The sequence below is a fragment of the Plecotus auritus genome, assembly GCF_963455305.1.
Source record: "Plecotus auritus genome assembly, chromosome: 3".
Classification (NCBI taxonomy): domain Eukaryota; kingdom Metazoa; phylum Chordata; class Mammalia; order Chiroptera; family Vespertilionidae; genus Plecotus; species Plecotus auritus.
Window position 1 is genome coordinate 9,246,265 of NC_137772.1, and position 27,985 is coordinate 9,274,249.

At 41.4% G+C, this 27,985-nt stretch overlaps 2 protein-coding genes across 2 annotated transcripts in view; one reads left to right on the forward strand and one right to left on the reverse strand.

Moving 5' to 3' along the window:
- Positions 1 to 3,565, forward strand: part of PRIMPOL (primase and DNA directed polymerase) — a gene marked incomplete at its 3' end in the record, with an annotated part of 39,322 nt that extends 35,757 nt beyond the window's left edge. The window contains exons 11-13 of the mRNA XM_080661815.1: positions 1,267 to 1,349; positions 1,429 to 1,475; positions 3,314 to 3,565. Of these exons, the coding sequence (XP_080517941.1) occupies positions 1,267 to 1,349; positions 1,429 to 1,475; positions 3,314 to 3,565 (382 nt within the window). The remainder of the gene's footprint in view (positions 1 to 1,266; positions 1,350 to 1,428; positions 1,476 to 3,313) is intronic.
- A 370-nt stretch (positions 3,566 to 3,935) lies between these two features.
- On the reverse strand, positions 3,936 to 27,983 carry CENPU (centromere protein U). Its single transcript, XM_080661814.1, has 13 exons — positions 27,890 to 27,983; positions 26,400 to 26,448; positions 24,324 to 24,441; positions 22,789 to 22,894; positions 19,921 to 19,981; positions 19,278 to 19,427; positions 16,745 to 16,811; positions 10,426 to 10,534; positions 8,341 to 8,419; positions 8,086 to 8,133; positions 7,516 to 7,577; positions 6,250 to 6,406; positions 3,936 to 4,183 (listed from the first exon to the last, which is right to left on the reverse strand). Exons 1-13 carry the CDS (start codon positions 27,907 to 27,909, stop codon positions 4,070 to 4,072), a joined length of 1,140 nt encoding a protein of 379 aa, XP_080517940.1. The 5' UTR covers positions 27,910 to 27,983; the 3' UTR covers positions 3,936 to 4,069.
- Positions 27,984 to 27,985: the final 2 nt, after the last annotated feature.

Consider the following 27,985-nt stretch of genomic DNA (forward strand, 5'->3'; position numbering starts at 1 on the left):
TACCTTATTTACTTTATCAATCTCACAAAAAAATTACCAATTTTCACATTTTGGCCCTTTGTTGATTTTTAAAAAATTTTGTTATTATTTCCTGCCTTTTATTAGGATTTATTCTATTGTTCATTTTCCAAGTTAGTTACTCATTTGTTTTAGCCGTTAATTTTTGTAAATAAGCTTTTAAGATCTGAAGTCCCTCTGTGATAACTTTAAGTCCATTTCACATATTTTAGTATGTCTTTTCAATTCCACTCAGTTCTAACCATTTAACTAATTTCTACCATGATTTCTTTCTTGGGTCAACAACTGGTTATTTACAAGTTTTTAAATTTCTAATTATGGGTTTTTAGTAGTTATCTTTTTATTTCTAAACTTGATTTGTGATCAAGGAACATGTTGTATGAATGGATACTTTTAAATTTAATAAGATTCACATTGTACCTAGCAGTCAATTTTTTTTAGCAGTCAATTTTTATGTTTTATAAAGAGCTGCTTTTAATTATTTGAAGCAGTATTCATATATAACTATTATATCAAATCTGTTAATTGCTTTTTTAAATTTCAGAGAGAGGACGGGAGAGGGAAGAGAGAGAAACATCAATGATGAGAGAGTATCATTGATCAGCTGGCTCCTGCATGCTCCCTACTGGGTATTGAGCCGGAAACCTGGGCTTTGTGCACCCTGACTGGGAATCAAACTGTGACTTCCTGGTTCATGGGTTGACAATCACTGACCCACACTGGCCGAGCTGTTAACTGCTTTTTATTATGTAATTCAAATTTCCTAGATCCTTACTGAATGGTTATTTGTTGTGTCACTTATCAAAAGAATGTTTTTTTAAAATCTCAACTTATGGTAAAAGGTTTGTTTATCCTTAAAATTGTCAATTTTGCTCACAAGCAGGATGCGGCAAAAGTAGGTTTACAGGTGAGTGTAGGAAACACTGAGTTTACTATTGTATTATTTTCCATATGAAAACTGTAAACCTACTTTTGCCCCACCTGTACTTTGAAGCTATCTTAATTGGTGGGTAGAGTGGGAAATATATTTTTTTCTTGGGAGATGTATTTTTCTTGTCCTCAAGTCCACTTTGTATGATATTTTTGGCAATCACAGTTTTCTTTTGCTTGGTGTATATTTTTCACTTTTTGAATTTTTAAGTTTTCTCCATCTTTAAGAATTAGCATAGTTCTTACAAAGAGCATGTAGCTGAATTTTATTTTTTAATCTATTCTGGCTATTAACTTTTTATTTTTTTTACCATAAAGGATTTTGGTTGATCTGAAAAATGAAGTTTGGTATCAAAAATGTCATGACCCCATATGTAAAGCGGAAAACTTCAAATCTGACCGTGAGTTATTAAATCTGACATTTACCACAAAGTAAAGATTAGGTGTCTGGGTAAAACAGTTTCACTCTTTCTGATTCAGGTTTTCCTTTACCTGCTGAAATATGCCTCCTGTTCCTTCTCAAAGAGGTAAGTGCAGATTTTAGTTTCTCTCCTGACTGACTAGTCCTTGGTTCAGCGTATACATGAGCTATGAGTAGTGTCCAGTGTGTCCAGACCGTTTTTACACACACTGTGGGAAACGAGTTGTTGTGACTGTTCACCTCAGCGCACCTCATCCTTTTGCGCTGCTCCATAAGAAGTTGTAGATATCTATTAACCAGTCCCGTATGTTAGAAAAGTGTTTTGCTCTACAGAGTATACAAAAATGCTCATCTTTGTGTTTCTTTAAACCAAATCTGTAGGAATCTATCTATCTATATATATACACACACATATACACTCATATACATATACACACCACGTATACAGTTTTGTAAGCTTTTATTCCTAAACTATCAAATATTTTCAATAATACATATTACCAAATTGCTCTCCACTTCAGGTTATGAGAGCACCTGCTACCCTACATTTTTGCCTTTTAATCTTTTCTAACCTACTATGCAAAAAAGTGGTATTTTTTTTAATTTACATTTCTTAATTTATTAATGAAGTTGAACTTTTTTCAGATTTAATAGATTGCCTATAACTGTCCACTTTTCTTCTATGTGGTCTTAAGTACTCCTTTGCCATGTTATGTTATCTTCTAGACTTTTTATTGGTTGCTTTCCCACCCCCCATCTATTAGCCTTGTCCTTGAGTGTTATGGTTAGAATAAAAGTTATCCAATATAAGCTAAGTAAGTGCTTAGAGATGTAGAGTCTCATTCTTGGTCTCTAGAAGCTGGACTAAATAGCTGGTAGCCAGAGTCTCTGATAAATTAAAAAATAAAAAAATAAACTGCCTCTAAGAGGAAGAGTATCATCCTTGGTTTAACTGGAGTATTATTTTGAAGCATGTGTATGGTTTCAGTGGGTTTGCTTATCTAGTAAAACCTCAGAAATGCCAGATGGAAGTACTGTTGGTATACAGCGTTACCCCTGCTGTATAAATTGTTTTGGTTTTAAACTTATGTCTTTGTCATTTGGGGCTTCTGTAACCACAAACCAGGTGGCTTCTAAACAGCAGACATTACTGCTCAGTTTTGGAGGCTGGGAAATCTCAGATCAGGATGCCGCCTGATGAGGGCCAGCTTCCCGGTCAGAGAGATGCAGCTGTTATGTTGCACCTGTTTCTACGTCCCAGGTGGCATAAGGGAGCGTTCTGGGAGGATTCTTAATAAGGGCACTAATCCTATTAATGAGGGCTCTACCCTCATGATGTAATCAAGTCCCAAAGGCCTCACTTCCAAATACCATCATGTGGGTGTTAGGGTTTAACAGCTGATTTTAACAAATCTCTTGAAAGGAGGCTGCAAACATCAAACCCTTCATGTCTTAATATTTAAGCTTGTAGCTGGAGAATAAGGGCATTTTATTAAATTCAGAAATTTAATGTTGATACAATACTGTTATCTAATATACAATCCAGTCACATTTTGACAGTTGTCTAACCTGTTTCTTTAAATAGAGCAGTAAGTCTGTTCAGATAGCAGATCTACTTTTCAATTTGCCTTCAGCTGGGCCATCCACTTAAAAAAAAAAAAAAATCAACCTATCCCTGCTCCCGTCCGCCTGTTTTTAGTGAACAGGATGTGCCGGAGGTACTGCAGGCATTTCCAGTGTTTGGGCGACAGTGACAGCAATATTTGAACGAATGAGTTCTCTCTGAGATGACGGTATCAGAGACAACACCATGTAGCATATTCGTTTGAATATCTGCTGTACTGGTCTGATACCTTAATCCAACATAGGTTGCTCCATGAAATCATCACATATTCTGAATGAAGACAGTGTTTTCTCCTATCCCCCTGCCCTTTGGAACTAAAGGAAGAAGAGTTCATAACACACGAAACCATGAACAATGGGACCCAGAACCCACATGTGCCATCATCTAGTGCATTGTCAGGAGGCATGTGCTCTGACCCTGACTGGGACAGTGGCCTTGATGATACTTATTTCTTGGAAGCGACTGAAGATGCTGAATTAGCAGAAGCTGCAGAGAACAGTCTTCCCAGTTATAATGGTGGAGTGGATGAAATTCCTGACGAAGTAATTGTGGAAGTATTACAGAATAGCTAATTAACTATGGACACTTATAACCAGGTTGTAATTTGCCTGAAGACAGATTAAATTACAGTAACTTGTTAAATCTGTTTACATCAACTAAGTTTTATCATTTTGCATTCCAATTCTTGGTTTTTACTGAAGTAAACCAGCTGTATTGAAAATTAGATTCAGTGTACTTAAATTCAGTAGAAATCTCTTATTGATTAACCAAAGTTAGTCTGTATGCACATCAGCTTAAGTTTGTGTATGTATATGTTAAAAGTCTTTATGGCTACTGGGATTTAGTGTTAACATTTTAACCTATCACTCAGGAACACTAACCTGGCAAGTTAATTCTGTCCTCTCGAACTACTGTACAGACTGGTGACACGGCCACACACCAGCCTGAACAACTAGACATGTTTACTTTTTTACATGTGTCCGAGAGTGTGGCTTCAACAGTAAGTAGGGGCTTTGGAAGGCAGCAGGAGCGTGGGACTCATCTTTATCCAGGCAGGCACGTTTAGCAGACTGGTCTCATTTCTGGTCAAGGAGTTTCTCCAATTGATGGTTGATATTTTGCAGGTGGCTCTCAGCTCCTAAAAGAGTTCTTTCTTTGAATAACAGCGCTGGAAGGCTGGATGAGTCATACTGTTGAAGGAAAATAATTGATTAACAAATACTAATAACTTTTACATTATAACCCTGTTTGTTCCACATAGCTCAAATGCCGATTTTAATAGAGCTAGACATTAACTCCTCCTCCTCCTCCTCTTTTGAGGTAGGATCGTTTTAACCCATTTTTTTGGGACATAATTGATAAGTAGGTTTCAAGGGAACTGTTCTGCAAGGCTTGAGTTGACCTCATACCAGACCAGTTGTTCAAAGAACTGTGGCATTTGAATTATGGAAACAAGTCGCTAGATCTCGTCCTGTTTTAAGCAGAAAGTGTAAGGCAGATTTACTTTCACTGTAAGACCCGATGGAATGAGCACACCAGGCCCATAAAAATGAAAGTTCATGAGGGAAAAAAGCCATCACCTGGAGAAATTAAAAGTTGCCAATCCAAATTTCTTAATGATTAAGAAAATTAGAATAAAAACCCAAAGTAAAATAGAAAACAAAACCCAACTCTTGATTTTAAAATAATTAACAAAGCCAAACTTCATGTTATAAACTGTATCTATGGGAGAGGAAGTAAATTCCCCTTACAGAACTTTATAATTATGATTGTTGTTTAATGTGATTTTCTGAGAAATGAAAATTGAGCAGAAAAGCTGCCAGACTATACCATTCACATAATAATGGAATTAGGTTACATTGAGAGCCTAAGGTGTTCGAGCTACCAAGAGGCACCTGCTCTCAGGGAGGGGTGAAGGGGATGAACTAACGTTTGGTACTAGAGCTTTAATTTAGGAAAAGAGGTAAGATATATACCCAAGTATCTGTACTCTATAAACAAAAAGGACAGGTGCTATAATAGAAACAGTAGTGTATTCAAACAAGGTAGAGTCACTATATCTCAATTTCAATTTCTCCACGTTTAGTAGCTAATCTCCAACTCCAAATGACAAGCTTTAGACTAGTTGGGTACAGTCACAGGAAAAAAATAATATAAAAACGTTCTATTTCCAGATCTCTAATCTATAAACCTTAGGTTCAGGAAAATTAACTTTTAGACCAGTGTCAAAACCTAAAATTGGACCTGGATGGGTGGCTCAGTTGCTTGGAGTGTCATTCCACACACCAAAAGGTTGCAGGTTCAATCTCCGGTTGGGGCACGTAAGGGATGCAGTTGATGGATGTTTCTCTCTCTCCCTTTCTCTCTAAAAATCAATGAGTATATCCTCAAATGAGAATTTAAAAAAAAATACACTTTAAAATTGGATTTAGAAGTGAAGAATAAAATATGATAAGCTATATGTGTATGATACATATACATACATTTTCTTTCTGGAACTTAAACATTCCTATTAATATGTGCTGGTTCTCATAACAGTACCAAAATCTGCAGCAAAAATCCAGAAGCAACTATAAAATTTATTAAAACAATATATCACTTTCTCCTATATTTCCTTTTTATGTTCAATTTCTAATATTACACCTACCATTTTATGGGATGACTTGTTTTTCAGATAAAAAACATACTACAAACATAGGCCTGTCTTTAAAACATGTCTGTGTGGTCTTATGATGATAACAATTATAATAAAGCCTAGTTGTTCATTTGAAATTTGTACAAACAGTTTACTTCCCTGATTGGGATTCAGTTCTCCGAAATGTAAATCTCTATATATAATCTATATATATAAAAGCCTAATATGCAAAGTGTCCCCTTAGGAGTTCGACCAACCGGGAGTTTGATCGCTTGCTATGATGTGTGCTGACCACCAGGGGGCAGCGCGGAACAAAAACAGGCCCCAGCCGGCACTGCAGCCAGCAGCTGTTAGGGACCCTACCCATGCATGAATTTTGTGCACTGGGCCTCTAGTACCTTTATAAAATCGGTGTTTCAGGAGTCTTCTCTACTCCTCTAGCCTTGATTAAATAGCTAAAGCAGCAATGAACGAACACATTTTCAAGGATTTAGAGCGATGCTGTTTTGAGTTGACTGTTATGTTGCATCTACGTTTCTCTTTCTCCAGTCCTCATAGCTTCTGGTACTCGCATGCAAGGCCAGCTTCTGAAGCACCGTGAAAAGTAAACACTGAACTTACCGTTTCCTTTACATTTGGTTGTCTCTCCTGAATATTGCAATAATCTTGATGAAGCTGCTTTAAATTAGATAAGAAATTCGCTGCATTCTTCAGGGAAGATTTTCTCTCCTTAAGTTCATCATATTGCGTTTGTAGTTGTTTCAGCTGTGGTTCTAAACTAAAGCGAGAAAAAAAAAACACACCACGACTCAGGCTCCTGCTGCCTTCTGAAGCTCCTACGTACTGTTGAAGCCACACTCTTGGACACGTGTAAGAAAGTAAACGTGTCTAGTTGTTCAGGCTGGTGTGTGGCCGTGTCACCAGTCTGACTGTACAGTAGTTCGAGAGGACAGAATTACCTTGCCAGGTCAGTGTGTGAACCTGAGTTGTAGGTATACTGACCGAAGTTAGAAAAAACAGGGGCGGCGGACTGGATTGTTTAAGGCATCTTTGGCTCTGAAATTATGAATGTGTGGAAGATTCTAGATTTTCTATTTAAAAGTCTGAAATACGATGCGCAATGAAGTCCACAGAAGAATATGCCCTATATCAGCAGTCGCCAACTGGTGGTCGCGGATCACTGGTGGTCCGTGAGGTCTGAAAGGTTGGTGACCGCTGCCCTATATAGCCTAAAACTCACTTTTAGGTCTTGGGAACTATGGAATTAAAAGCCTCAGGCGGGAATAGACAGGCAAAAGCATGGACAGAAAGCCTTCTTTTTGCCCTTTCTATCAAAATCTTGTCCATTTCCAAGGTCCAAAAACCAAGGCGGGGGGTGGGGGAAACCCCAGTGCCTGGATGGAAAGCGTGCGGCCTTGGGAAACTGCTCTCTCTCAGTGGCTTACCTCCCAAAGCTGGGGAATGGATCTGCATGAGAGTCACCACGGTACACGTTGCGACAGGAACGTTAAGCGTGAACACGCAGCACTTCCTGTCTGTTCATTCATTCAGTTCTCACGGCCCTGTGAGGTGTAGGTCTTACACTTATTTACAAAGAAGGCACGAGGGCTGGGAGGTCAGGTAACCTGCCCGAGGCTGCACAGCCGTAGTGGCAGAGCCGGGATTCAAACCCCAGGCAGTTTGGTTCTAGAGTCTGCAGCCCAGAGCTGAGATCGGATGGCAGAGAGATCAGTGCCGGATTCTCCTTTGCTAAAAGCGTCTCCGATTCTGCAGCTTCCAAGCTCCAGACAAACCTGGGGTTTATGCAGCCCAGCAGCAGATTTTCTAACCCACGGACATGTCACCAATCCTTCTAGGTCAGTTCTCAGGCTTTTCATGGTCTCTTACCAAAGCAGTTCATCCTGGACTTCAACCAAACGCTGCCTTTTCTTTTCAATATCTGAAATCGTCTAAGTAACAAAAATTCCTTTATTAAATTAAGTTCATAAGTATTTGAGTGCCACCAAGTATACTGTGGTACAGTGGAAATACAGTGGGAAACAAGACCCCATTCTTTCCATCATGGAACTTTTCGGGAAAAGAGATGTTACATACAAACAGTATGTGATTACAACTTCTGACACGTGCTCTGAAGGAAAGCAGGACAGGAAATGAGCTCTCCTGACCCTCAAACCATGTTCTCCCAGGCTGTCCGTTCACCTGGGACATGGGACAGCTCTTTACTCTAAAGGCTTTGCTTTTTCACATCCACAAAAGTGATAAATATGCATTACTCAACACCCATTTGGGGCTTCATAGCCATTTCCCTTCCTTAGCGTGCACTAACGGTACTCAACTTACAAGATCAGCCAGATAAAAACCTGAGTAAAAAGATAAAAATCTTATACAAATGGAAGGTCATAAAACCCAGTCAAGTGTCTACTCGGCAACATGAGTTTCTAATCACAAGTGATTTACCTTAGCATTCTTCCTCCTCAGAGTTTTCAACATCTGGACTTCCGCAAGCTACACGAAACAAAATACTACATGACATTTTCCATAATTAAATGTTAGTTTATAATATAATCACATTATTTTAACACGTGAAATACTGCTAATTCTAATGAGTTCTTTCCCACACTGCCAGAAAATGCAGTCCTTCAACAATATCTGTATGCTGCCTTGGGACAAGTAAAAAAAGATTTAGACCAAAAAATGTGTCAGTGAACTTACCATTTTGATGAGTTCTTCTTTCATACTAGAATGAAATTTGCCAACTGCTTCCTTGCAAATTTTAGATTCTATATTTTGTCTGTAACAGATTTTTTTTAAAAAAAGGGATCAAACTAGGTATCAAAAAAAGGATTGTGAAAGAGTGTGTTTCATTTGCTTATCACATCAACACAATTTTACATATAGCATTTTGAATATGTAGGATGGCATGATCAGTCCTTCTCAGGCTTAAAAATACTGGAAATGGCCCTAACCCGTTTGGCTCAGTGGATAGAGCGTCGGCCTGCAGAATGAAGGGTCCCAGGTTCGATTCTGGTCAAGGGCATGTACCTTGGTTGCAGGCACATCCCCAGTAGGAGGTGTGCAGGAGGCAGCTGATCAAGGTTTCTCTCTCATTGATGTTTCTAACTCTCTATCCTTCTCCCTTCTTCTCTGTAAAAAATCAATAAAATATATTTAGAAAAATACTGGAAATGTCTCAACAAAAGAAAAAGAACAGGAAATATTTTCCCCTAAACCCTCGGGTAGACACATCCTGACCCTGGCCATGTCTGCAGGTGATACCAAGTGATGTGTACATGCAGTCTTCCTGCCCCCGATCCAATGACCAGCAGACTTCAGCCCCCACCTTCCCGCCTGCTAACAGCTGGAGGAATACTTGTGTAACACGTCTGGATTGACCAACAAGTAAGGAGCCAAAAGCCAGCTGTCCAATTCTTCAAAAACTAAAAAGCAGACCCTGAAAAGAAACTGACTCAGGACCCTGGCTCAAGAGAGAAGAGCGCAGTCTCCCAGCCTGGCTTCCTCATGGCAAGTGGCAGACACACAGGGACCGAGTCAGCAGCAGACACAGCCAGGCTGCAGCTGGCCTCCTGCTCGGCCTGGGCACACAGGACCCTGTAAAGTGTCCTTGTAATTCTTCAGAAGCGACGAGTGCACAAGAGCAGGCCTGCATCTTTCATACAGATCTTTATATCCAAGTTCTCATGAAATGCGTGTTAACAAGTATTTCTAGTGGCATTAGAAGACAGTGAAAGAGGAAGTCCCAGACCTCATTCCCCACAGGGAAACCAACTCAGCAGCTATACCAGGCCCCAAAGCCTTTATGCGCATTCCCCAAACCACTTAAAAAGTCCCAGTATGCCTGGCAAGTTCAAGAACAGCCACACAGAAACACTTTCAATAATGACAGATAACCACACAGTAGCCAGAGGACTTGAACACTGACCCGACAGGACCTAAGAAACCTTTACAAACACTCCACCCAAAAGCAGCAGAATACACGTTCTTCTGCAGGGCACACAGAACATGCCCATGACATACCACATGTGAGGAGACAAAATAAGCCACCAGTTTAACAAGATTAAAATCATACCAAGTATTTTTTTTCAGGCCACAATGGAATAAAACTAGAAATCATTAGCAAAAGGAAAACTGGAAAATTCAAAAATATATAAAAATTAAACAACACAGTCTTGAACAATTAACGGGTCAAAGAAATACCAATGGAAAGTAGAAAATATCTTGACACAGCCACAGCCACAGCCAGTTTGGTTCAGTGGATAGAGCGTCGGCTGGCAGACTGAAGGGTCCTGGGTTCGATTCCGGACAAAGGCATGTACCTCAGTTGCATGCTTGTTCCCTGGCCTGGTCGGGGGGGGGGGGGGGGGGTGCGTGCAGGAGGCAACCAATCCATGTGTTTCTTTCACATCAAAGTTTCTCTCTGTGTCTCTTCTACTCCCACTCTCTCTAAAGATCAATGGGAAAATATCCTCGGGTGAGGTTTAACAAAAAAAAAAAAAAAAAGCAAAAAAGAAAGCCTCACTATTTAAAAAAATAGGTATCACCAGTCCATGAGATTTGACAACATATTTAAAATAGACGGTTAATACAAAAATATCAATTAAAAAGGCACTATTTGGATATAAACATACCACTAAATAATACACAGGGTTAAAAAAAATTATCATGGAAGTGTAAAAATCTGTAAAACTGAATAATGAAAATACTACATATTAAAAGCTGTGGGATAAGCAAAAGTGGTATTTCAAGGGAAATCAGGTACATATACGCAGCAACACTTACTTATACTCGGGGAAGATTTTCTCAAATGCTGACAAAACAACATCTAAGTCCATGATGTCACTGCTTTTCTTTCCTTTTAGACACCAAATACGTGCACAGTCAGACATACCTAGAACATTAAGATAAACCAATGTAATATGTGGATTACCAATAATTTGGCTCTAGTCCAGGGCTCTGCAAGCCTACAACAAAAATCATCCCACCAATTGCTCACTAGCTACAGTTGCAGCAGCATATGGAGAAGACATACTCACTGCTCCTACCCCAGTGCAGGTCCCAAAGCCCCTGTCTATACCGTCACCCCAACTGCTGTCTCAGTGGCTCCCACACTTTCATTTCCAATGAAGCAGCCCGAAGCAGCGCTGCCTGTTCATCACTTTGCTGTGCCTTTATTTAATCATCTAGCACCACTGGTCCAGAGCTCTTCTCTCTTAGCCATACTTTCTTCTTTACTTAATAGGCCACTTCTAGATCCCAAACAGATGCTCAGTGTACTGATTTAGACACTTGTAGTTATATATACACTAGAGGCCCGATGCACGAAATTCGTGCAAGAGTAGGCCTTCCTTTCCCCAGCTGCCGGCACCGGCTTCACTCTGGCACCTGGGACCCAGGACCCGGGCTTCCTTCCAGCCACCGGCACCAGGGACCTGGGCTTCCCACGCAGAAGGAGGCCCCACCCATCCACCACAGCCCACTAGTCAGTGGCCTGGGCCTCCCTCTTTGGGGCAATCATAGAGCCCCTAATTGATCGCCCCGCCAGCTTGTGGCCCAAGCCTCCCTCTGCAGGGCGATTGTGGGGCGATGGCTGGGCCCCCAACCAATCACACCGCACCTGCCTTGGCTGGACTGGCGCCAGTGGGTGTCATAACGTGGTCCCAGATGGTCACCTGGATGGTCATTCCAATGTTCAGCCATTCGGCCGATTTGCATATTATGCTTTTATTATATAGGACATCAATCCCTTTAACAAAACTACAGCACATTCTTGAACAAAATATCTTCTAAAATGGCACTGTAGAATACTTAGGATATAGTGAAATATGATGAGAATATGATCCCATTTCAGATGAGAAAAGCTCAATAAAAGTATTAAAAAATACAAAAAACATGGTAGTTATTTTGGGGCGATGGAATTATGATTTTATTTTCCTTATGTATTATAAATTTTCTAAAATAATCGTTTTTATAACAAAAATATATAACTTTTCCTTAAAAAAAAACTGAGGCTAGTGTTTAAGAGTTACAGTGGTGGCAAGATCAGGGGAAGATGGCTGCCAACAGGAAGGCAGACTGCAAGATAGTGTGTGAGTGAGAAAACAAAGGAACAGTGTGTGGTCCCATGGGGAGTGTTTGTAGGTGAGTTGAGGGACAGCTATACTCCAGGAGACTGTGGGGAACTGCTAGACGGGGCTCCCCTGACCAGGCAGCCCCTACTGCTGCTGGGTTCCCTCCCAGAGCAACTGGCTTGGACGCGGAGACCATGTCATCTTGAAGGGGAAAGTGGATGTTGTCGGGAACCTGAAAAGCCCAGAGAATCTACAACTACGGCACCCACCGAACAGCTGCGAACCCCAGAACGCCGGTCCCCAATTGGCACAAACACGCGGATTCAGAGGAGCTCTACAATCCACCATGGAAAGGTCAGATTTCGCCTGGAATAAGGTGAGGGCTCGAGCGGTCCCAGCAGGAGAAAGAAACAAGCGCACTGTGGGAGCTGGAGGACCGGGGGAAGTCTGCGCCTAGAAAAATCCGTGGCTGTTGGAGCTGGCGTGATCCGTGAATGTGGAAGGGAGTCCTCAGAGCTGCTAACAGAAGGGAACTCTAAAAAGCAACTCATTTTGATCTGACGCAAAAGGACAGCCTAAAAATTTTAAAAGTGTGCCGGCTGCTTAGACCCAAGGGGGAAATAAAGACTGCACAGACTTGTGTGCAGCCCTGGAGTTCGCACACTTACACTGGCTTTTTTTTCCCCTCCTCTTTAAATCCTTGCTTCTGATTACTAAGCCCAATACATAGGATCACCCAACTGGAGACACCCTAAGAGACTGCAGGGCAAAGTTGTTTTTCTGGAATCTGGGGATCAGAGCAGGGAATAACCATCAGAGAACCAGCTCTGGGTTAACCCACTACCACAAACTGGTATTGAGTGCCACAGGGAAAGCAGGATCTAAGCCCTGGCTAGAGAGGACCCATAGACCTGGAGGTCAATCCAGAAACACTGCCACCCAGGGGTTGAATCACAAATTGACTCTTGTGTAAACACCAATAAAGGAATACAAGAAATTAAGACACACTGCCTGCTTAAAAGTCAGCACTGGCTTACAACACTGAGGAACAGTGGAACGCAGGGAACTGCAATACTGTCCTGACTAGGAAACAGGAGTGCCAAACAGAACAGTAGAGGAAGTGAATGACCTTCACTACTGCACATTTTTTATTTTTATTTTTTTCATCTTTTACTTAAGAAACTAATTTTTTTTCTTTTTTCCTCACTTGATTTTACCTTTTTAATTATTACATTTTTATTTTCAATCAGTATTATTACTACTACTATTTTACCTTTTTTTAAAAAAAGTGTCATTTTATTTTCTCTTTATCTTACTTTGGCATTAGTGTTCTACATTCTATTTTCATCTTTCCTTTAGTGTCATTTTACTCTATCTCAACTTTACCCTATGCCATCACTCTCTTCCTCACTTTTCCCCTTTTGTGTCCTGTTTCTCTTACCCTTTTCCTGCTTTAGATTTTCCCTATTCCTTCTTTTTACCCCCCGTTAAAATTTCACCCTACTTATATATCTAATTTCCAATCCCCTGCTCCAAGTCCATACACACCCCTTTCTTCTGTCTTCACTATCAAAAAAATTTTCTCTCTGTCCTTTTGTTGTTTGCTTGTTGATTATATCAATTTTTTATGCTTGTTTGTGAGATTGTTTTGCTTATTCTTTTTTTTTTTTGTTTTGGTTTGTTTTTTGCTTCTGTTTTCCCTCGTCTCACTTGATATTAGTTGTTGTTTGTAGTTTGTATTCATCTCCAGGTACTTGTTGCTGGCATTTGTTGGGATTAGTGGCTGTTCTATTGGAGTTTTCTCCCCATATATATAGTTTGTTCCCCTCTTCTTTCTTATTCTCTTTCTTTTCTCTTTTTTTTTTTCCTTTTCCCGATTTCATTTTTGCACTCCTTTTTTTCCCCCTCTTCTTCTTTCTCTCCTATCCTCTAATTTGCCTTTCTCTGGTGGTCACCTTTATTTGGGGTTATTAATATCATGAATACATTTCTGTTCAGTGCCTTGTGCGTTGTACCTGGTTGTGCTGTATTTGTGCCTTTAAATCAATGCAGGAGAGAGAGAACTACATACCCAGACACCCAGAGAAGAGAGATCATGGGGAGACAAAGAAACAGCCTGCATATGAAAGAAAAGCAGGCATCACCAGAAAAGGAAGTAAATGAAACGGAGGCAAGCAACCTGTCAGAGAAAGAATTCAGAGAAATGGTTATAAGGTGGACGAAAAGAATGGAAGACAAATTCGACTATGTGTAAGAACCAAGAGGAAATGAAGAACCAAGAAGAAATGAAAAATGACATCACTGCTGTAAAGAACTCAATAGAATAGACTAGAAGAAGCAGAGGACTGCATCAGTGAGCTAGAAGGATCATACCTCAACATAATAAAAGCCATATATGATAATCCCACAGCTAACATCATACTCAATGGGCAAAAACTAAAACCATTTCCCCTAAGAACAGGAACAAGACAGGGATGCCCACTCTCACCACTCCTGTTCAACATAGTACTGGAAGTATTAGCCATTGCAATTAGGCAAGAAGAAGAAATGAAAGGCATCCAAATTGGAAAAGAAGAAGTAAAGCTGTCCTTATTTGCAGATGACATGATATTGTACATAAAAAACCCGAAAGACTCCATCAAAAAACTAATAGACTTAATAAATGAATTCGGCAATGTAGCAGGATACAAAATTAACGCCAAGAAATCTATGGCATTTCTATACACCAATAGTGAACTTACAGAAAGAGAGACTAAAAAAGCAATCCCATTTACCATCGCACCAAAAAAATTAAGATACCTAGGAATAAACTTAACTAAGGAGGTAAAAGACCTATACGCGGAAAAAATACATGACACTGAAAAAAGAGTAAGAGGAAGACGTAAACAGAAGGAAGAACATACCATGTTCATGGATTGGTAGAATCAACATCATTAAAATGTCCATACTACCCAAAGCAATCTATAGATTCAATGCACTCCCCCATTAAAATACCAACGGCATATTTCACAGACCTAGAAAGAACTCTCCAAAAATTCATCTGGAATAAAAATAGACCCCGAATAGCCACAGCAATCCTGAGAAGAAGAACAAAGTATGTGGGATCTCAATACCAGATTTCAAGCTGTACTACAAAGCCACTGTTCTCAAAACAGCCTGATACTGGCACAAGAACAGACATATAGACCAATGGAATAGAAAGGAGAATCCAGATATTGACCCAAACCACTATGCTCAATTAATATTTGACAAAGGAAGCATGAACATACAATGGAGTCAAGACAGTCTCTTCAATAAATGGTGTTGGGAAAATTGGACAGATACATGCAAAAAAATGAAACTAGACCACCAACTTACACCATACACAAAAATTAACTCAAAATGGATACAGGACTTAAACATAAGATGGGAAACCATAAAAATACTAGAGGAATCCACAGGCAGAGAAATCTCAGACATATGCTGAAGCAATTTCTTCACTGGTACCGCTCCTAGGGCAATGGAAACTAAAGAGAAAATAAACAAATGGGACTACATCAAAATAAAAAGCTTTTGTACGGCAAAAGAAACCATCAACAAAACAACAAGAAACCCCACTGTATGGGAGAACATATTTGCAAATGTTATCACTGATAAAGGCTTAATCTGCAACATCTACAGGGAACTTATACAACTTAATGAAAGGAAAATAAATGATCCAATAAAAAAATGGGCAACGGACCTAAATAGAACCTTTCCAAAGACAGAAGGCCAAGAGACATATGAAAACATGCTCAAAGTCACTAATTATCTGAGAGATGCAAATCAAAACGACAATGCGGTACCATCTCACACCTGTCAGAATGGCTATCATCAACAAATCAACAAATGACAAGTGCTGGCGAGGATGCGGAGAAAAAGGAGCCCTCATGCACTGCTGGTGGGAATGCAGACTGGTGCAGCCACTGTGGAGAACAGTATGGAGTTTCCTCAAAAAACTAAAAATGGAACTCCCATTTGACCCAGTGATCCCACTTCTAGGAATATATCCTAAGAAACCAGAAACACCAATCAGAAAGGATATATGCACCCCTATGTTCTTAGCAGCACAATTCACCATAGCTAAGACTTGGAAACAGCCCAAATGCCCATCAGCAGATGAGTGGATTAAAAAACTATGGTACATCTACACGAATACTACGCTGCTATAAAAAAGAAGGAATTCTTACCATTTGCAGCAGCATGGATGGACCTGGAGGGCATTATATTAAGTGAAATAAGCAGGCAATGAAAGAAAAATACCACATGATCTCACTCATTTATGGAAAATAAAGAACATTATAACCTGATAAACAAAAACATAAATACAGAGGCAGTAAAGCACTGTACAGACTGTCAAATTACAGCGGGAAAGCAGGGGAGTGTTGGGGAGGGGGCAAAGAGATCAACCGAAGGACTTGTATGCATGCATATAAGCACAACCAATGGACACAAGACACTGGGTGGGGTGGGATGAGGGCATGCGACAGGGGTTAGGGGAGGCTGGGGGAAGGTCAATGAAAAAAAAAAGGAGATATATGTACTACTATATGTAATACTTTAAAAACAAAACAAAACAAAAAAACAAGTAAATAGAAAATGCTTTATTTTCCTCTGAAACATTTTTCAATAAGCTTTTTGGGTGAATAAAAATGATGCAAAATAAATGGATGAGTCTGAAAAAAGTTATGCTAAATGAAGGAAGTCTTATAGAAAAAAAATCACATACTAAATTATGTCTGAAATGAGTATATCTATATGATGGAAAATTAAAATGGATTAATGGATAGCTGACAAAGCAAAAAGAATAAATTTTAATAGAAAAATCTAGGTGGTGAGTATATAAATATATATTGTAAAATATTTCACCTCTGTTATTTGTTGAAAATTTTCATGATAGATGCTGGGGAAAAAAGTTACTCCAAAGGCACATGTTTTTAATTAATGTAAGGAATTAAGGATTTTCAAATGGAATTATTGAGTAGCTGTCAAACATAACCCACTCTCTGTACCTGAGTCCATGGCTTCGCTTCTTGATTTCTTTCTTTTGCCACGAAATGCCTTCTTTTTCTGAGTTTTCTACAAAAATAACACAGCAAAGAATTTTACTTAAGAAAAGTTTTTTGTTTTTGTGGGGGGGGCAGTATGAGTATAAGATTTATTTGAGACAAGCTCATGACAATTGCTGGGAAGCAAGTTCACAAACGCTGTTTTCTTTTCTTAAGAGGATTAAGACAGTATTACCAAACACTGTCAGTTACTACTATAGCCATAATTCTTATGTACTTCTAAGTTAATATTATTGAATTCTATAAATTATCTAAACTGATATAAGGACACACTGAAAGAAATTAAACTGTCTTCCCCAACCTCCCAAAAAACAACCTTTCAGCCCTAACCGGTTTGGCTCAGTGGATAGAGCGTCGGCCTGCGGACTGAAGGGTCCCAGGTTCGATTCCGGTCAAGGGCATGTACCTGGGTTGCGGGCACATCCCCAGTAGGAGGTGTGCAGGAGGCAGCTGATCGATGTCTCTCTCTCATCGATGTTTCTAACTTTCTATCCCTCTCTCTTCCTCTCTGTAAAAAATCAATAAAAATATACTTAAAAAAACAAAAAAAACCTTTCAGCTGGTATTTAACAATGGTTGCTTTGGAGGAAGTTGAACTTTTATTATTTAAGATAACGTGTGGAATCAGCTGTTTCCAGGTTACGATGGAGTAACAGCTCTTGCCACAAACAACTATAAAATGGGGGTGGGGTTGGCAATTTATTTAGGCATTGGACACTAGGCAAAAAAAACCAAGAAACTCAGAAAGTGAACCAAAAAGCACATAACTAAAAGGAAAAAGTGCTTGGTTGGTGTTTTAGTTTCTTGTGGCGGCTATAATAAATTACTACAACTTAGTGCCTTATTCTCCAGCAGTTCCAAAATCAATTTCAGTGGGCCACAACCAAGGTGCTGGCAAAGGCATTTTGAGAGCTTAATCAAAAGATATTACATGTCTCCAGTTTCTTGGGATATAGTCCTAGAAGTGGGATCACTGGGTCAAATGGGAGTTCCATTTTTAGTTTTTTGAGGAAACTCCATACTGTTCTCCACAGTGGTTGCACCAGTCTGCATTTCCACCAGCAGTGCATGAGGGTTCCTTTTTCTCCGCATCCTCGCCAGCACTTGTCATTTGTTGATTTGTTGATGATAGCCATTCTGACAGGTGTGAGATGGTACCGCATTGTCGTTTTGATTTGCATCTCTCGGATACACCAATCAGAAAGGATACATGCACCCCTATGTTCATAGCAGCACAATTCACCAGAGCTAAGATTTGGAAACAGCCTAAGTGCCCATCAGCAGATGAGTGGATTAAAAAACTATGGTACATCTACACAATGGAATACTACGCTGCGGTAAAAAAGAAGGAGTTCTTACCATTTGCAACAACATGGATGGAACTGGAGAACATTATGCTAAGTGAAATAAGCCAGTCAGAGAAAGATAAATAGCACACGATCTCACACATTTGTGGAATATAATGAACAACATAAACTGATGAACAAAAACAGATCCAGAGGCAGAGAAGCATCAATCAGAACGTCAAACCTCAGGGAAGGTAGGGGATGGTGGCGGTAAGGGGGAGAGATCAACCAAAGGACTTGTATGCATGCATATAAGCCTAACCAATGGACACAGACACTAGTGGGGTGAGGGCATGAGTGGAGGGGGTGAGGGGGTAATGGGGGGATAAGGACACATATGTAATACCTTAATCAATAAAGAAAAAAAAGATATTACATGTCAAAAATCTTAAGAGAACACATATGTCCAAGAAATCTTGTAGCAATTTTTTCTAAATGATCAAGGGCGCACACAAAGGTTTAGCTAGAAATTCATCAAAGCACTTAAAATTTTAAAAAATGCAACCAGTCACTAGAAAGAAACTAAACTATGGCCCTACCATGAATACAATGGCATGCACTCATTAAAACAATATTCTAGAATACTAAATGAGAACATGATCCTACTTAGAATGAGAGAAAATTAGTAAAAAAACTGAAGGTCAAATTTGGGTGATAGAATTGTAGGATATTTTATCTTCCTTTCCATACCTTATAAATACTCTAAAATAAAAAGTTTTATAATAAAAGATATAAAAAGTCTCTTAAAAACTGGAGGAAAGAGAAATGTTTTATTTTCCTCCTAAACATTTTTTGTTGTTAGTCCTCACCTGAGGATATTTTTCCATAGATTTTTGGAGAGAGTGGTAGGGAGGGGGAGTCAGAGAAAAAGAAACAGAGATGTGAGAGAGGCACATTGATTGGTTGCCTCTCTGTATGCACCCCACACACCTTGACTGGAATCTATTCCAGGCAGGACCCTTCAGTCTTCGGGCCGACGCTCTATCCACTGAGCAAAACCAGCTAGGACCCTCCTAAACGTTTTTCAATCAACTTTTCTTTCTCGCCAAGGAAATGGCAGACACTCGTACCAGTCGACTTCCTGTTGCCAGGTCTTTCTCGGCAGAGGAGATGGCAGTAGGAGGTCCTACCTTTTTAGAAGTGCCAAGTTCAGCTGATTTCTCCGAAAGTTCTGAAGACGACACAGCTTCAGGTTGTTGGCTACCTATTTTCTCTGCTGGTTTATCCCTTTCATTGCAGCTTTCAGATTCATCACTAATGGGCTTGAGTTTTCTTCCTCTCTATGTCAAGAAACAGCATTACTGCTTTAGAAAATACAAATGCTTACCATTCTTACAACAGTAGCTACCCATCAAGCCCACACTTCCCATTTCTAAACTTCAAGATGGGACAGGAGGATGACATGATCAGGGGGTAGGACAGGAAACCTCGAGGAAAGAAAGCTCCGAATACTCCCAGTACATTGGTCTGCCTTTGTAAATCACGACCTAAACACATTACATGAACGTTAAAACTGACAAGGGACATGGAGATATGAGACCTGTCATGGAAAACACTTCAGATATAAAAACATTTCACTTATTTAAAAAGGACCTTCTAAAACAGAATACTCTTCCTCTATGAAAAACACTGCTACAGAACTTTTTTTAATCTGCATCCAATCTAAACAGGATATGAACTATTTTATGGAACATTTTCTCTATTGTCATCCAATCTAAGTAGGATATGAACTATCTTAAAAATTAAGGTAGAAAAGAGAACACTCCGACATACCTTTTTTGCACTAATTTTTACAGACTCGTTTTCACTTTCTTCAATTTCAGAAGTGTTCGAACTGTACCAAAGAATAAGCCATCAATATCTTGCACACATTTCATTTTCATTACATGTTTTAAGTTGCTTGCCCAACAAGAAAATAAGCTCCATTTAGTGAAATTTCCCGCCTGTCATGGGTGGGATGCCACCTTCCAATAGGTTCTGGTCATCTGCCACATCAGTTTATCCTTGGTAGGCAAGCTCTGTTGAGTGTCCCATTACAGCAGCACCTTGTGGTCACATCTGAGAACTGCACCCTCCTCCAAGTTCAGCAAGCCCAGGTCTTATCACTTGTACTAAAAGCAAATCTGCACACACCAGGCCCATCACTGGGTGAGATAAGTGGGATACTCCTTTTGTCCTTAGAAAAAGTAACCCTAAACTGCAGGTGATAGATGAGTTCTTTCAGTTTTTGCATTCAATTCAACACAACAAACATTTAACACCAATCTCAATAAGCAGAGTACAGAGAATAAAATTACTTTAAACATTCAGAGTCTTCCTTTAAAGGTTCCCTGTGTGGCAGGAAGACCAAAGATAATGCCAAGTGATGACTTAGCAAGCAATGGACAGAGAAGACGAGGACGGACGGCTGGGGATGAGGAAAGACATCATAGCTATGACACTTGAGTTGACTTTTGAAAATGCTTTTCCAGGCAAAGCAATACAGGAAAGGGTATTTAAGGTGGAAGGAAAAGCAAATGTAAAGCATGGTGGTGTGAAACAGCTGGCATGCTCACGGAATGTGCTGTGACAGAGAAGGTGATGCTAGGGAAGAGATCAACAATGTGACGGGGAGGTGGCCACGCAGCCAGAGCGTGCTGCTCAGACCGCCCTCTGCTGGTCAACAGCTGGCAGTGCCATCAGGACCCACCTGCACAGGCTCCTCTCCCCACCGCTCACCCACCTAATGCCAACTCAGAGCGCCACGCCCTCCCGAGTGATTTGCCAGTGACTCTTCGTTAGTACCTCCTGCTCCATTAGCTCCAGGAAGACAGGATTATGGCCATTTTGAGTTATTAATACAAAGCCTGGTACTTAGTGCTCAATAAATGCTTGTTGGGAAAATGCCAAAATAAAAAGCTACCATTTGAAAGTTTATTATATGCCAACCTGTTTTATTTATTTATTTATTTATTTTTAGGTCGATGCTCAACCACTGAACCACGCTGGTCAGGCAATTTCCACAATTCTTACATAGGATAGTTAAAGCTAACATTTCAGTGTATGCTTGTCGGATCTCTTTACACAAGCAATATATTCATAAAAAATGAGATAATACTAAAAACTTTTTATCATATGTCAACCTGTTTTAAAAGCCTGAGAGGATAAACTGATATTGAAACAATCATGTGAGGTAGGTTGTATTATTACCCCATTTTCCCGATGAAGGAGCCTAGAAGTTAATGTCTTAGGCAATGTCTGACCCAAGGTCAAGTACTTCACAGTGGCAGAATAAGGATCTGAATCAGCACAACGGGCTGAGGCCCAGTCACCTTAACCACGACACTAGGAATAAGGAATGAATCCAAATATTCACTGAATGCCTATCGTGTTTCAGGGTCACGTTCTAGGCACCCAGAGAACAGCAGTGAACAGAAAGAAGTCCTGCTTTTTTAAAAAAGATGCTCCTGCCCTAACCAGTTTGGCTCAGTGGGTAGAGCGTCGGCCTGTGGACTGAAGGGTCCCAGGTTCGATTCCGGTCAAGGGCATGTACCTTGGTTGTGGGCACATCCCCGGTAGGAGGTGTGCAGGAGGCAGCTGATCGATGTTTCTCTCCCATCGATGTTTCTAACTTTCTCTCTTTCTCTCCCTTCCTCTCTGTGAAAAATCAATAAAATATATTTAAAAAATAAAAATAAAAAAGATGCTCCTATTGGGGAGACACAGACAATGAACAAATTTAAAAATGAACATAAAATATTGGTTGGGTAGAGATAATACTGTAAGAAAAAGAGCAGCAAAGATGCATGGTGAAGAAAGGTGGTATTTTCTATGAGTTTTATCCAAGTGGACCGCTGTGCTGACACTTGAAATCTACAGGGAAGCAGAGGAGCAAGCCGTACAGATACACAGAGGAAGAGCAATCAGGCACAGGGACTGGTACATGCGAAGGCCTGAGGTGGTGCACATGTAAAAGCATTTGAGGTTGACATGATCCTAAGTGAAGTAAGCCAGCCACAGAAAGACAAATACTGCATGACGTCACCTATATGAGGGATCCAAAACAGGACATTCACAGAATCAAAGAAGGGGATGGTGGTTGCCAGGGGCTGGGACATGAAGTGGCATGAAGTTTCAGTTAAGTTCTAAAGATCTGCTGAACAGCACTGTACCTATAGTTAACCCACTGCACTGTACACTTACAGCTTTGTTAAGAGGGTAGATCTCATGTTAAGAGTTCTTATGAAAATAAGATTTTTAAAAAATAATTTTTTTAAAAAAAGAAGCCAAACATTACTTCAATGCTATTTTTTCCAGAGATACAGCCCCCAAAAAATGACACAAAGTTTAAAAATGCAGGAAAGAAAAAAATACTAAGTAAAAAAAACATTAAAAAAGGAAAAAAAAAATTTTAAGATCAGCAAGGAGGTCAAACCAAAAGGTTATCCCAGAATGCAAAGATGGTTTAATATAGTAAATCTATTCATATTGGTCAAATGAGTAAAAAACATAGAAGAACACATAATTCTCCAGAGACATGGAAGCATGGAACAGACCGATGGATCTTGGGGGGAGGGGAGTGGGGGGTGGGTCCCATCTTAAAGAGCTCAGAAACCCCATTAACTATGAATAAAATAAACAAGTGCTGGAATACAAGCGTACCTTCTTTTTGCTTCTTTTCCCTGCGGAGTTGAAGGGATAAATGACCCATAGTGCTTGGAGAGCTCAGCTTCATCAGTGTAGATAGCAGTGCTGTGCAAAGGAGGCTCTACGAAGATTATGAAAGCGCAACGTTAAAAGTCTGCCTGGGCAGGTTTAAGGGTGTTCCTTTACAACGGAGCACCAAGTAATTTTGTTTAAATGGCGAACAAAATCAATTACACCACCTGCTTCCCAAATGTTTTTGATCTCACACCTCAACAATGAAAAATGTAAACCATCTCACTCATAAATACACATCAGATTAGCCGTCAGTGGGCATTTATCAATGATCGCCTGTACCCCTGTACTTGCATGGAAATGCCTCAGTGAGAGGAAAGATAACATAAACAGGAAGCCTGACATTCTCTCTCCTCCCCTGATGGAGCCACGCTCACTGCACTATCAACTCCAAGGCCAAGTGCCCGCTCAGGGTGGGCACTCAGTATTCGTGACTGATGGCCCTTTGGGAGAGACTCCAGTCCTCCCTCCCTCCCTCCCCTCCTCTCTCCGCATCGCTAGAGCCTTGAGCTGACATAAAAAGTTAACCCGAATAAGGAAGAAGATGTAGAGGAGACTGAGCGGCCGTGGTGGAAAGGCACAGGCGGAGATGCTGTGCTCAGGAAGAGGGCTCAAAGGAGAGCTGGCAGGGCGGGGCTCAGGGCAGGTGGGAGGACCCGGGGAAGGAAGCTGGTGGCCGTGGTGGTGGAGCTGAATGGCGGCAGAAGGATGCTGATGAGAGCCAAACAAACATTTCTTCATGCTCAAATTTTAGCATGACACTGCAAATTTGCACATCTTTTCAAACAGCTGCTTAAATAATGAACTTATCACCAACTGCACGGTTTTAAAGTTAGCAGTATACTTTGTACTGGCCTCCACTAGGCAAAGGGATTTATTTACTGATGGGGATAACGAGGAAAAAAAGAGAAATAGATCAATCCTGAATCTCCCTATGTAACCAGTCATACAAACTGGACTCTTAGAACTCAACCATGAAAAGATAACCCCCCTTTCTGTACCATTTCTGGCCTCTGGAGTGGGCAGTGATGCGGACAGGAGCTGTCCCTCCGGATACACCGCTGGCAGCCAGGCACCAGCCCGTTTCTCCCACCGGGACAGGGAAGCTCTCCCTGGCTCTCTGCAGCATCCTCGGCCTCACTGAGTTTAAGAAAAGGGGAAATTACCCCTCTCGTCTCCCTAAACCCAAGCCCCTTACAGACACTATACGAGGCTACCTGATATGACTGGCTGAACAGATGCTGCTAGAAGAGTTCTACTTTGATAATGTCTGATAGAGTTCTTAGTTCCAATGTACTCAGAAGTGAGAAAAGTTAATTCAAATCACCAAGACTGCCCAGAACATTATATTCATATGCAGAGAACTGAGTTTTATATTTGAAGATATTTCGATCTTTTTATTACTAACTAGTAATAAAAATGAATGTTATTGCTTCAACTACTTTAAAGTTTTTAGGATAAAGGTTTGAAATACTAACCAAAGGATTCATAAGGTTCTTCATCTTTCTCATTGTCACTCATCCTGCCCATGCTCAAGATTCCAGAATTCTCAGAAAAATCATACACGTCAGTGGGCTTGTGGGGCTGGCCGGCTTCCTAAAAGTGAATGGAGTCAGTCACTGACTTGGCTTTACGAACAAGAACAGCACAAAACTGATCGACTTATTAGCAAGGATTCCCCTGCTATCGCTGCGGCCTAAAGAAGCAGTTCTTCACGCTTCTGGGAGCGGGGTGGGGGTGGGGGTGGGGGTGGGGGTGGAGGAGGGAGACACACACAGACTCCTCTGAGCATCTAAGGCAGGAGCTGGCACACTTTCCCATAAAAGACCAGAAAGCAGTGACATTAGGCTTGGCAGGCCGCAGGGCCCCTGTGACAGTGACTCCGCGCAGCCATTAGCATGTGAGAGCTCGGGGCAGCGCAGGAAGAGTAAGCGTGGCTCTGCTGCCGTAAACTTCACTATGGACACTGAGATCTGAATTCATACATTTTCACATGTCATGGGCTATTTCCTACTTATTTCAACCATTTAAAAATGTGGAAACCAGCCTTAGCTTGCAGCGCTGGACAAAAGCAGGGGCCCACGGTCCACAGTGTGCCAATTCCTGATCTACAGAAAGTGACGGGCCTCGACCCAGAACACCCCCACAGTTCTGAAGGGTCATCAACAGTCCTGAGGATACCCAGGTTAGAACTCCTGATTGAAGCAGAGTCAAGGGTTTGCAGTTCAATATACGACTTAGCCCCATGCAGTTTGCTATCCAAAATCCTCACGAAAGACCAAACGGAGAAAATGAGAAAAACTTCCATAGTAGCTCTGGAAAACAGATGAGGAAATTGTGGAAGGTAAGAACAAGATGGAGTAAAGCCGACAAAACAAAAACTTGATCACTGACAGGCCCCCCACCCCCTGAAGATTATTCAAGGAGTGTTTGGGATGGAATGCCCCAGGAGAGGCAGATCCTCCATCCCCCTGAGGCTAAGGGGCCCAGCGCACAGCTGCCTTCCACAGGAGGGGAGGGCAGGGGAGCTGAAGAAACCCATCCCAGGCACTCGGGACTTCAGCTAACGGGGGCTGGGAGCAGGGTGGCAGAGCTCAGAGAAATCCCACCTGCACACGGGACTTCAAGGCAGAGAGAAATCCATGCGAAGAACAAGCACCCTAGGGCTGCTGGGAGTGGAGAGCTGAGGCCCCCCTGCAGAGCATCCCTCTGTGGGGGCCTTAGGGCAGCAGGCAGACCACACAGACAGACAGGCAGCCAGGGCGAGACAGAGAGCAGAGAGGACTCCCTGACCGGCACCCTGAAAGCAGGCACCCTCCTACACCGTTCCTACGTCTTAACGTGCATTGCCAATGCCAACGGACAACCCTGGGAAGTAATTTGAAATTGTCTATCAAGCGTGTTAAAGAGCCCTGACTGGTTTGGCTCAGTGGATAGAGCGTCGGCCTGCGGACTGAAAGGTCCCAGGTTCGATTCCGGTCAAGGGCATGTACCTTGGTTGCGGGCACATCCCCAGTAGGAGGTGTGCAGGAGGCAGCTGATCGATGTTTCTCTCTCATCGATGTTTCTGACTCTCTATTCCTCTCCCTTCCTCTCTGTAAAAAATCAATAAAATATATTAAAAAAAAAATAAAAGTGTTAAAGAAATGTCCCTGCCTTTATCACAGACTTAGTCTAAAACCCCACCTTAAAGTAAAGCTATAATGTGGACTAAGTGGAATATTGTGAAACCATACACAGTTGTTTAAAACTGTAATACAGAGAGAAATGGCCACAAAGGAAAACAGCAACATACAGAAAGTTGTACACTTTTAAACAGCGCCAGTTATCTGAATGAAAATAAAACCAAGCTAGGTCAGGGAAAAGATTCAAAGCATTAACGATGTTCTCCGTTACACTGAAAGCAGCAGGAAGAGGAAAACACTCTGTCACTACAACAAATCACGGAGCTGACCCAGTGACCTCTCCGTGGCTCTGAGGCTCCCACCCAATGTCAGTTACCTGTACTGTCCACTATGAGGAAAATCACATGAAAACAGAAAAAGACAACTTACATCTCCCGTGGAACGTGTTCTTCCTACAGTGTCCTTGGAATATTTTGCACTATTAAACAGCAAAAAACACACACACACACAAAAGTTAGGAAATATTTTTAAAATAACTGGGAAAACACCATAACTTGCAACCCTTTCCAAACATTTTCTTTCCAAATTCCATTTCTCATTCCTTGCATGAACAGCGTGCACCCAATGAAATTCAGGTGATGACAAAATCGCTTTAGAAAGCAGAGCCCCCATCTCACCAGCATTTTTAAAAAGGACATACAAGAGAATAAAAGGCTGCATTTATAAAAGGCTGCACACACCTTTGGTTATATATGAGCACGTGTGCGTACTAATTGCGATGTTCCTGTTAATCGAAGTAAGCAAGAAGTTGGAAAACTGTTGAAAGCTGTGGTTCTCAAACCCCAGCATCAGACTCACCTGGAGGGCTTGCTAAACCAGACTGCAGGGCCCCGCCCCACAGTGTGGGGTTCCTTAAGTCTGGGACGGGGTCTGAGATTTGCATCTCTAACAAGTTCCCGGTGCGCTGCTGGGTAAGGAACCCCACTTGGAGAACCACTGCTTTATCTGATTTTCAGACCCAAAGGAGACAGACAGGTGTCCACTTTATGATAGTTAATGATGTGGGGGTGCAAGTGAGTTAAGTGACTTACCGTGGTCACAGTCAAGAAACACAAACAGGACTAGAAGCCAGATGCATAGCTTCTTCACCTAAACTCTTTCCCCTGTCTCTTGCCTTAACTGTGCTCCCCCAAATGGTCGTTTCTTTCTTACCTTCGGCAAGGGGGGAGGGGGGCGAGATTTCAAAAAAATGGAAACCCCTGTGATATTATATGTAAAAGTTTTGCTGTATGCACACCAGTGCATTATGGGAGGAGGGATGAACAGATTTTATGAGTCTCAAAGGGAAAAATGTTTACATATAAATACATAAATAAAGTGATATATAACATATAAGTAAAAATGTTATATAAAAAGTGGCAGCTTTGTTGTCCCCCCAAGCCCAACCCCGCCAGGATGTGGTTCAGCTTTAAGACCTGTGGTTTGTGTTACAAAAAACAACAACAGCGAGGGCTTTGAAAAGAATACTGACTACTAGCCAGAGCACACGTCGCAAGAGTGAAATGTCTGGCAAGAAGCAGGCACTCAGTATTTGCTGGATAGTTTTTTTCAAAGTGTTTTGAGTCTACTTTACACTCACCCACACAGAGTAATGCTAACACTAGCTACCATTCTTTCCTGCGCGCCGGGCAGTTTTAAACCGTAACCCCATTTAAGGTTCACGGCAATCCTATGGGGTGGGGGTTATTATTCCCATTTTACAGACGGGAAAACCGAGGCCCTGAGTCACCCGGAATAACTAACGCAATGGTAGAACCAGGGCGCCTCGCTAGCGGCAGAGCTGCCAGGGGCACAAACCGCGGTAGGACGAGAAGATAAAACCGGCCTCGGGCCTGCGCTCCAGGGGCCTCAGCACTTACCCCGCGCCTCGCCGCGCCATCCCGGCCACCGCGGCTCTCCCAGCTCGCGGAGCCCACGAATCTCCCGCCAACACCCGCGCCGCTCCGAGCAGCCAA